Source organism: Mesocricetus auratus, unplaced genomic scaffold, assembly GCF_017639785.1.
Source record: "Mesocricetus auratus isolate SY011 unplaced genomic scaffold, BCM_Maur_2.0 Super-Scaffold_100014, whole genome shotgun sequence".
Classification (NCBI taxonomy): domain Eukaryota; kingdom Metazoa; phylum Chordata; class Mammalia; order Rodentia; family Cricetidae; genus Mesocricetus; species Mesocricetus auratus.
The window spans coordinates 18,091,173-18,102,628 of NW_024429197.1; the positions used below are offsets into that span (position 1 = coordinate 18,091,173).

General features: G+C 46.4%; 1 protein-coding gene across 1 annotated transcript in view; it reads right to left on the reverse strand.

Moving 5' to 3' along the window:
• Positions 1 to 2,725, reverse strand: part of Gnl2 (G protein nucleolar 2) — a 30,910-nt gene extending 28,185 nt beyond the window's left edge. Inside the window, exon 1 of the mRNA XM_005084367.4 lies at positions 2,536 to 2,725. Coding sequence (XP_005084424.1) covers positions 2,536 to 2,599 — 64 coding nt within the window. The 5' untranslated portion in view covers positions 2,600 to 2,725. The remainder of the gene's footprint in view (positions 1 to 2,535) is intronic.
• Positions 2,726 to 11,456: the final 8,731 nt, after the last annotated feature.

The window sequence follows — 11,456 nt, forward strand, 5'->3', positions numbered from 1 at the left end:
TAAGAGAACTTGCTTTTTTGCAGAGGCCCTGGGTTTAGCTCCCAGTAGCCACAGATGGGTCACAAGCAGCTATAGGGATGAACAAGGAGTACAGACATTAAAACTCACACATAAAGTATTTTTTCTTTTCCTCTTTTTTTTTTTTTTTAAAGATAGTTTCTCTGTGTAGAGCTGGCTGTCCTGGAACTCGCTCCATAGATCAGGCTGGCCTAGAACTCAAGAGATTCGCCTGCCTCTGCTTCCAAAGTGCTGGGCTGGCCTGTGTCACCATCGCCCACTGTAAATAAATATTTTTGAAAAGGAACTATTGGGGCAGGAGAGATGGCTCCGTGGTTCAGAGCACTGACTGCTCTTCTGGAGGACCCAGGTTCAGTTCCCAGCACCCACATGGCAGCTCACACTTGTCTGTAACTCTAAGATCTGACACCCTTACACAGACATGCACACATGCAATGCTCATAAATAAAAATAAATTAAATAAAAAGAAAAGGGACTAAGCCGGGCGTTGGTGGCGCACGCCTTTAATCCCAGCACTCGGGAGGCAGAGGCAGGCGGATCACTGTGAATTCGAGACCAGCCTGGTCTACCGAGCGAGTTCCAGGACAGCCTCCAAAGCCACAGGGAAACCCTGTCTCAAAAAAAAAAAAAAAAAAAGAAAGAAAGAAAAGGGACTATTTGTAGTCTTAACTTTCAAGAAATGATGATGCTTTTAAAAAGCAACACCAATGCTCATAAAATAAAAATAAATTAAAAAATAAAAAGTATTGCTGGGCAGTGGTGGCACATACCTTTAATCCCAGCACTCGGGAGGCAGAAGCAGGCAGATCTCTGTGAGTTCGAGGCCAGCCTGGTCTACAAAGAGAGTTCCAGGACAGTCTCCAAACCTACAGAGAAACCCTGTCTTGAAAAACCCAAAAATAAATAAAAATAAGCATCATCATAGGTTAAATTCCACAAAAATTACGGCTTCTATGCTGAATCCTGAAGCTCCTCAGTTTAGAAGCCGCATATGTAGAAACCCTCTTTGTGAACTCATAACTAATTAATCCTCCTATTCTAAACTGTTAATAGTTTGATTTGTATTTACATTTTATGTGTGGGTATCCTGACCAAATGTCTGTGCCACAAAAGCACACAGTATTAGATCCCTTGGAACTGGAGTTCCAGATGAATGTCAGCATCATGGCAGCTGGAAATCACAGCCAGGCTCTTAACCCTTGAGCCATCTCTCCAGCCCCTCAAAATCTAATTTCTAAGAGGAAACTGGAAATAAAGCTAAACTACTGGAACTCTTTTTTCCCCTCCTGAGACAGGGTATCTCTGTGTAACAGTCCTGGAACTCACTCTGTAGACCAGGCTCTGCCTCCCAAGTGCTGGGACTAAAGGTGTGTGGCACCACCACCCAGCCTACTAGAACTCTTTATTGGCCACCTGACTATGTGTTCTTTTCCTGAATATCTCTTTCTATTAATCCCCAAGGCTTGTATCTGTATTTTAAAACTGTTGATAAACTTAAACTCTGCTTAAAAACTAATTACCAACCAATCCTAAGTATATTTTCCAAATAAATGGTATTATATGACTAAATACTGTTATGAAAGATGGAAAAGTAATGCAGCAACCTTAAATTTTTGTATATTCTCATTTAGTATTGCTACATAAACAGTGTGCTTGAGGTTGTTTTTTTTTAATTATATGTATGTATGTGAGTATACGAATATTAGTGTATACGATGCCTTGAAGGCCAGAGGCATCACACACAATCCTTGGAGCTGGAGTTACAAATAGGTGAGAGCCAATCGAACTGGGTGCTGGGAATTGAACTCTGGCCCTCCTGCAAGAACAGTGTAAGTGAGTCCTTAATCTCCGAGTGGTCTCTCCAGTCTCCTTGAGTGTTTTTACAAATCTAATTAAAAGCTTAATTATGCAAATTAGAAGAAAATCTGCGACCAGTCAGTCTTGCAGCCCCATGGAGACAAGAGCATATCTAAAGCTTTTAGTTTTTTAAATTTGAGACAAGAATGTAGACCAGGATGAGTTCGAACTCACAGAGATATGCCTGCTCTGCCTTACCAGTGTTAAACACTGTACTGGAGTCATCATCACATTTATTGGGTTGCCTATACATCATCTGATTCCAAGGGCCAATGCTACTACCTATCACTTATATAGTCAAAGCTGGGGGGGGGGCACAAATGTTACGGTCAAGGGTAAAAGGTCCCCTGGGTCAACCTAATGCACTTTGTGTTTTCAGAGTCTGTGCCTTAGAGCCCAGGTGACCTCGAACTCACGATCCTGCTGCCTCAGCTTCCCGAGTGCTGGGATGACAGGCGGGGGCCAGGACTTTCAGGATCCTAGTCCACTTTGCTCCTGCCTTTCTCTATACCTGGGCTGAAAGGCCGCGGAGCTGACATAGGCGAGCGTGACGCGTGCCCCGACTTTAGAGTCGGTGCCCACACCTGGCTCGCCGCACAGGCCGGGCCGGGCCTTCCTCCCCCAGGTCCCCCGGGCCTAGTTCCGCCCGACCCGCCGTACCCGGGTTGGTGCTGGCTGCCGACCGGTTGATGGTGCTCCGTCCTTTGTACTTGGGCTTCACCATCCTGACGACCGTACCGATACCGCTCTGCTACACGCGAGGTAAACCACTTCAGAGCTTCCCAGCTGGGAAAGCGACCTACGTGAAACACGTTGGACCCCGAACACAGGTGATGTCACTTCCGCTCGCCCCACACGCGGCCCAGAACGACTTCCTGAGAACGCTCGGCGCTTTCCTTGAGCTGGCACAGCTCCGCCTCCGCCCGGCTCCTCCTTCTCCTCCTCCTCCTCGCCTTCTCCTGGCCTAGCAACCACGAGGCGTCTCCTCCATAGCAACGCCCAGGTCACCAGGCAGCCCTGGGCTCCTTGTGAGTCCTGCCCGAAAGAGAGAAGCCTCTTTTCAGGCCAGCGCTTGAGCTGATCGGAATTTGCCCTCTGAACCCTTACAAAAGCTGCCCAGCAGCAGCAGGCAAATATCAGAACAGGTCATCTCTTTCCTTCGCTTTTTAGGCTGAAGTAGAACCTAGTACGCACCAGGCTCTGGGTTCAAGCCTCAGCTCAACCAATCAATAAACAAACAAGCAAATAACCCTCTAATGGCTTATTATCACGAAGAGAGAAACAGATTCAAACGCCTTTCCATCCAGACAAAACTTGTGATCTGGCTCCGTTTCCTCTGACCTCATTTGTCCCTCCTTCTGACATTTATACCGGATGTTCCGTCTGAATCACTCTTTCCCCGAATCTGGATAGTAGGATCCTTCTGGTCAGTTCCCTGCTCAAATATCATCTGTCCATAGGATTGCAAACCCTAACAACAAGTCGGTATAGTGGCACACACATGTAATACCAGCACTCCAGAAACAGGAAGATTTCCACGAATTCTGGGCCGATCCAGATTATAGAGCAAGACCTCGTCTCAAAAAAACAAACAAACAAACAAACAAAAAAAAAACAAAAAGAAAAGAAAATTATCAAGAAAAAATACTGGACGCACTGAAGTTTGAATTTCAGATTAAAAGAAATAAAGATACTTTCTAGTTTATATTCAAGCATTGTTCAGAACAACTTAATCCAAGGAAACATGATACACTTGCGAGGCTAAGGCAGTAGGATTGTCACAAATTCAAAGCCAGCCTGAGGTACAAAGAAAGACCCTACCTAAAAAAATATTTTTCATTGTTTACTTATTGTTTTCAAATTGAATTAACATGCCCTTAGCTTATCTACAATTTATCTTATTGGTAGAATTTTTCCTGATTTATTGATTTAAACCAACCCCTTTCTTGCTGTTACTCCATTCCATCATCATTCTCGAAATGGTCTTATTCACAAGAATAGCAGCTGCATACACAAATCTAGGCCATAAGCTTCAGGAAAGCGGCAGCCTTGTACATTTATTCACCTCTGTGTCCTCAGACCCTAAAACAAAGCTGAGTGTGGTGACATGAGACCATAACCTCAGCCTTTGAGAAGCTAAGCCGGTGGAGGCAGAGGCAGGAGGATCATGAGAAGCCAAAGTGATTGCCATGAGTTCAAGGCTAGCCTAGCCTGGACTATATAAGTAGGTACAAGCCAGGCTATAGAACTAGACATTGTCTTTTTTGTTTGTTTTTCAAGACAGGGTTTCCCTGTGTAGCCTTGGCTGTCCTTGAACTCACTCTGTAGATCAGACTGGCCTCAAACTTGGAGATCTGCCTGCCTCTGCCTCCCAAGAGCTGGGAAGAAAGGCATGCACCACACTGCCCAGCTCCCTTTCCCCTTAAACTTTGCTTTTCTTGCCTCAAGGGCAAATGTCAGAAACCTCAACTTTGCTAGGAAGACTCTGTCCCATTTGTACCTAAGGAAACTCTGAGAACCAACCAAAGAAAACTGCCCGTTCAGTGAGGGGCTGAAGATGGTCTCTTCTGCTCTACTCTGTCCCTTTGATCCCCAAATGAGGGTACGAGAGCCTCCTCCCAGAGAGAAGATTAGATTAATGTGTTTCTGATGCCTCAACGTGGTGCAAACCAGAATAAACACGAATGGCAAAAATCAGCCCCATGAGCTCATGCAGGCTTTGATCAGAGACATAATTTCATTATGAAATTTTGCATCAGGCCGTTGTGAAGTCTTGCCAGAGAGTTTTCTTTTCCCAGATGATATGGTGTGTTGTTTCTCCCCTGCGCTCCTACCCTGTTTATGTTGATTGTACAAATTTCCCATCTGCTTTTACAGTCTGACCTATCGACCCTTCAAATAGCGCTTGCTGAGCCTGACAGCCAGCCTCGGCTCTACCAGCAGATAAAGAGTCTGATGATGGAGCTGAGTCAAGCTCAAGTTACCGGTGCGCTTTGTTTATCCTGCTTCCCACAGTTGTAAGACAGTGACTGTTTCTTCACTCCTTCCCCTGCCTAACGATGGCAACTGGAGGAGGCAGGACATCTCCAGGAGTGCAGTTCCTCAACTTTACAGCAGACAAACTAATTTAACTGCCCTGAAAACTTCGCAAGGTGATTCCATGAGTTATGGTACATGAGCACATCGCACACACAGTGCAGATGCAATGCTCTCTCTTTCTCGAGACCCAGGGTTTGTGCCTCAGGCTCAGCAATCCTGCTGTTCATAGCCACAGGTCTGTGTGGATGGGGAGAGTCCCCAGAAGCCAGCTAGAAACACCACTTTCCTGAAAAAAGCCTGTGCCGTATACTAAACTGATGTTTTCACAGGAAGCCGAGAATCCTGACCTCGTTTTCAATTCTGTCATGGGTAAACAGCAGTTACTTCTAAAGAAGAATTTTTCAGTGTGGTCTGAGGACCACCAGCATCAGAATCACTTGGGGGAGCGGGTTTAAAATGCAGCCTCCTGAGCCTGTCTCCAGAGCTTCCCTGTTCCACAGGATTGCAGAGAGGGACTCAAATGTGAAATAATGTACATTTTAAAATTCTTTTTGTTTTTTGGTTTTTTGAAACAGGGCTTCTCTGTGCAACAGCCCTGCCTGTCCTGAAGCTGGATTTGTAGACCAGGTTTACCTTGAACTCACTGAGATCCTCCTGCTTCTGCCTCCCTTGTGCTGGGGCTAAAGGCGTGTGCCACAACCAGCAATAATCTAGCTTTTATTGATGTATTTTTCCCTCCAACACTAGGGTCAAACTAGGTTATCTGCATGCTAGAAAAGCGCTCTACCGCAACCACTGATCTAGATGCTCGTGTCTTAGTGACTCTAGCGACTGCTTTAATGACACTAGGGACTGAATCTGGGGCCTCACCCATGCTAGGCAAGCTGTCTGCTACTCAGCTATTCCCAGCTCCCCTAGCAATTCTTGTGTACACAGGAAGTTTAGTCTTTTTGCTGTTATTGCTTTTGCTGATACTGGATCTCATAAAGCCCAGGCTGGCCTCAAACTTGTCATGTAGCTGAGGATGACCTGCAGCTTCTGGTTCTCCTGCCTCCTCCTCCCACGCTCTGTGATTAAGCAGGCACTTTGCAGTGCCGGGGATCAAATACAGGACTTGGTGTGTGCTGGTCAAGCACTCTAGCAATAGTTACATCCCCAGATCTACGCAGAAGTTTTAGCTCTGAAAAGCAAACCCTTCCCTAAAAGTCACCCTGGGGCTCTCTGACGATCTGAGCAGACTTCCTTTTCCACAATCTTGCATCCTCTCCTTTTCTCCAGCAGAGCCAAGGTGAGGAAGGCTGGAGTGGGCTCTATTGCTCTCTGAAAACCTGTCTTGGCTCGGCCTCAATGTCTGTGTTTATACCACAGCCCAGGATTCTTATCCTTTGGTAGGGCTCCATTGAGAGGCCATTAGCTCTTAATTAGGGACAGCTTGATGGCTTATGCTTCTCAGTGAAACTGCCACAGAGACTCCTCATTGTCCTTTTTAGGTCCCTCCCTGGCAGCAGATTCCCTGAGAAGAGCTGGGTGCCACAGACCTATAATTTCAGAAGTAAGAAGGCTAAAGCAGGAAGATTGCTGTGAATTCATGACCAGCCTGAGTTACACAGGTAGACCTGATCTTCAAGCAAACACAGCCATGAAAAGAGTTTATAGCTGGGCGTGGTGGCGCACACCTTTAATCCCAGCGCTTGAGACAAAGAGGCAGGTGGATCTCTGTGAGTTGGAGGCCAGCCTGGTCTGTATGAATGTACATATCCAGTCTATGCAGTGCCCACAAAGAACAAAAGGGGGCGTCAGATCTGCTGGAACTGCAATTGCACATGGTTGGGAGCTATTTGATGTGACTGCTGGGAACCAAGCACCAGTCCTCAGCCAGAACACCAAGTGCTCTTATTGACCAACTGCTGCTGCCCCATCTCTCCAGCCCCATGCCTCCATTTTCAGTTCAAAATGCCCAGGAATATTTTGGACAAGGACACCACAAGCTGGCAGGCTGGGTCCCTGTGAAAAGTGATGGAGAGACTAGACTACTCTCTTGGCATTGCTCCAAGTTCAGGGTTAAGGTGCTCTTCAGAAAGGTCCCTAGATTAAGATTGAGAAAAAGAGCCAGGCGGTGGTGGCACACGCCTTTAATCCCAGCACTCGGGAGGCAGAGGCAGGCGGATCTCTGTGAGTTCGAGGCCGGGCTGCACCGACAGCCTCCAAAACAATACAGAGAAACCCTGTCTCGTAAAAACCAAAAAAAAAAAAAAAAAAAAAAGATTGAGAAAAAGAAACAGAAGCCCTTTGCTCCTTCCTACTGTTGGGTCCCAGTAGTCCCCAGCTGCTTAAGAACAGCCCGAGATGCACTTAACCTGAGATGCCTTTAACAGCCTTTCGTTTTTAGCCTGGTTTAGGTAACTCGAAGCCCCTGGCTGCATCCCGAGAAATGCACCCAGAGCACACACTGATGTGGGAATTGGAAGTCCAATTCCAAATTGTAGATAGCTGTTAAGCTCCAAAGAGGCTGGAGGTCCATATTAAGTCATCTCTCCCGGCCCTGTGTGTTTCTTATTATATTTGATATCTATCTGTCCAGTGATCCTTTAGATTTTTAAACTGTTAGACTAAATCTTTGTGTAATTCTTCCCTGTCCCCGCCTACTGCCCCCCTTTTCCTTAGGAAGATACGTTTAAAAAGGTCCACCAGGTCCCTTGGCTTGTTCCCAGAAGAATACTGTCACCCTGAAGAGTCAGAGAAGTCAACTCTTAAAATGTTGTGTCCTGGAAAACTCTAGCAGGTGGTCAGTTTTATTTGTGGAACAGCTTTTTTTTTTTTTTTCGAGACATGGTTTCTCTGTAGCTTTGAAGTCTGTCCTGGAATTTGATCTGTAGACCAGGCTGGACTTGAACTCACAAAGATCCACCTAACTCTGCCTACTGAGTGCTGGGATTAAAGGTATGCACACCACAGCCTGGCTTATTTCATTTTTTTTTTCATTTATTATCTACCTTACATACTGAGGCGGGATCTCTCGATTGAACTGAGAACTCACCCAAATCAGGCAGCTAGCCAGCTTGTTCAAGAGGCCTCAGATCCACCTCCTGGAATTACACACAGGCTACCATTCTGCATAGCTTTCAGGTGAGTGCTGAGCATCTAAACTCTGACCCTCGCCATTTCAATAAAAGCTCTCTATCTCCTGAGTCATCTCCCCAGTCCTTGTGTAATTTTGTTTGTTAGTTTGTTTTTTGGTAAGACAGGGTTTTTCTGTAGCCCTGGCTGCCCTGGAACTCGATCTGTAGACCAGGTTGGCCTCGAACTCACAGAGATCTGACTGCCTCTGCCTTCTGAGTGCTGGGATAAAATACATGCACCACCACATTTGGTTCTGGTGTAACTTATATAAAGATCCCTCATGAGAAAAGGATCACCGCTGGGCATTGGGGTGCACACCTTTAGTCCCAGTACTAGGGGGCAGAGGCAGGCAGATCTCTGAGTTCAAGGCCTGCCTGGTCTACAGAGTGAGTTCCAGGACAGCCAGGGCTGTTACACAGAGAAGCCCTGTCTCAAAAAAAAGCGAGACAGAGAGACAGAGACAGAGAGAGAGAGAGAGAGAGAGAGAGAGAGAGAGAGAGAGAGAGAGAGAGAGAGAGAGAGAGAGAATGATCACCCTTCATCCCTTCATCTTTGGGGGAAAAACTATGCCTCTAACATATCCTACAAATCAGGATAGGGGAACTTTCTGGTTACTTTTTTTTTTTTTTGGTTTTTTCGAGACAGGGTTTCTCTGTGGCTTTGGAGGCTGTCCTGGAACTAGCTCTATAGACCAGGCTGGCCTCGAACTCACAGAAATCCGCCTGCCTCTGCCTCCCAAGTGCTGGGATTAAAGGCGTGTGCCACCAACGCCCGGCTTCTGGTTACTTTTAATAAAGTTTAAGGATTGAGAGTTGCTGTGATCCTAGGATGCCTCTTCACCCTTTCCAGGACCGGGGACTGGATTTCCACCATGTTTCCCACCTCTCACACCATCCATGCCCAAAAAAACATGAACCAAACCATTTAGCTTATTTCCCATCACAGGGATAGGCAGACTTACAACCCACTGGCCAAATCCCACCCACCGACTATTTTTATATGGCCCTAAAGCTAAGAATGGATTTTAGTTTCTTAAATGGCTGAAAAAGTCAAAATAAAAATAACGTTTTATGACGCATGAAAGTGATATGAAATTCAAATTTCAGGGTTCATAAATAAAGTTTTACTGGAACACAGCCTCAGCATTTGTTTACATATGGCCTTTGGCTGCTTTGGCACTGCAAGGGAGAGATGAATTGCTGCAACAGACGACATATGGTCCACAGAGCCTAAAAATATTTTTACTCCTTGGCCCTTTACAAGATCACTTGCCCACATCCCTATCCAAGGACACTGGTGTGCATTCCCCGAGTTGACTAGGCATGTAACAGACAGATGGTGCAGTTGCCATTGTTCCTGTGAAATGTTCCCCATTCCAATATGGAATACCCCCCCACACACACACACATATCACAGGCGCTGGAAATGCAAACCAGACACCCTCTGTACATCTGAGTGTAGCTGATGCTCTCGTGGGCCAGCAGAGGGCTCTTTGCAGAAGTACAGATTTCATGGGGAGGGGCGGAGAAGCTGTTTGAGGTCAAATAGGGTCTGCCAGGTGTGTGTCCTGCCCCTCGAGGAGACGCAGGATTTTCCCCCTCTGATCTCAGAGAAGAAGGGAACTTCAAGAAGGGACTCAACTCAAAAAGTTCTTTTAACTGGATTCTCTGAGACTGACTTTGGTGACCTGGAGTCAAAGCATGAGGAGAGAGAGAATTTTGTTTAACATGGTCCTGGCACATTGGGATCTTCAGGCCAAGGCAGCCACTGGGATACATCCTGCCAGCTACAACTCTGGTGAGCCCATCCTGAGCAGTCATGAGCAATGGATGTAGACCCGTTTGAGTGAAAATGGGAGGCTGATAGAAGACCCTGTGAACTGTGGGCATTGTTTGTGCGCACGAGTAACCCAACTCCCGGGACCCCTCTTCCCGTAAGGGCGAGAGACTGAACAAGTAGGACACTGACACATGCAGATGGGGAAACAGGCAGAGCATGGGTATCACCTCCAGCCAGGCCAAGCTAACTGGGCTCCGATCCTAACCTGTCCGTCCATTAGCTGTTTGCCTTTGGTTCCGCCCTTTCCCCCTCTGTGTCTCAGTTTCCTCATCTATAAAACAGGCATAAAGATAGTAGTCCACCTCACAAGGCTGAGCTGAGGGTTAAGTGAAGCATTGCAAAGCCAGGGTTGAGCAGGGACAAGCACCATTTAATGTTAGCTGTACATTGCTTATCCTCGGGAGTCCTGGGCAGCAGTGAATACCTCAAGTACTCCTTTCTTCTTTCTTTCTCCTTCCTTCCTCCCTTCCTTTTTTTTCTTTTTGTTTTTTAGGACAGAGTTTCTCTGTGTAGCCCTGGCTGTTCTGGAACTCACTCTGTAGACCAGGCTCGCCTCAAACTCAGAGATCCACCTGCCTCTGCCTCCCAAGTGCAGATTAAAGTTGTGCACCACCACCACCCAGAATCTTTCTTCTTTTCATGACTAACAATAATTTTATTCTCTAACAGGTAATTTTTTCTGCTGCTTCAGCATTTTTCTCTCAGACATATTTTAGAACTGGTTTGCTTAGTCCTTTCTCTCGTCTCTTCCCAGTTCAAAATGCTTGCACCTCTTAAGGACCAGCAACTTCTTGGATCCTCAGTTAGGCTCGACACACTCACCATGAGAACCACCTTCTTTGTGATTTTGGCCTTCTTTTGGAAACCTGGCTTTGTTTGCATGAGAGCCACTCTGTCTCCCATGGTAGCACTGCTTTCCTTGGGTGTAAAGAGAGTCCTGGCCCTTCTTATACACTGGGTCATTTTATGAGACTGATGATTACCACAATTAGTCCTTCAGGGTTTAGGTACATTGACCATCTTTGCAGTAGAGGTGTCCATGCCGTGAAAACAAGAGATCAGATGACTGGGATCGCCACCTCAAGCCACTCCCACCAAAGAGGAATGGGCAAGCACTGATTCCTGGAAGGGACTTGCGACTAGAGGGTACAGCCACAGAGAAGCTGACAATGGACGGACAATGCACAGCAACGCAGAGGGGACTACTCCCTAGGGTAGGAGTGCTTCACAGAGGACAATCAGACCACCATTTGTTCAGTTAAAAGGGGGTGGACTGGAGACATGGCTCAGAGGTTAAGAGCACTGGCTGCTCTTCCAGAGGTTTTGAGTTCAATTCCCAGCAATCACATGGTGGCTCACAGCTATCTTTAATGAGATCTGATGCCCTCTTCTGGCCTGCAAGAATACATGGAGGCAGAATGTTGTATACATAGTAAATAAAGAAATGTTTCCTGTCTTAATTTGCTTTCTATTACTATGGTAAACACCATGACCAAAACCAACTTGGGAAGGAAAGGGTTTATTTGACTTACATGTCCCGATCACAGTCCATTGAGGGAAGTCAAGGCAGGAACCCAAACAGG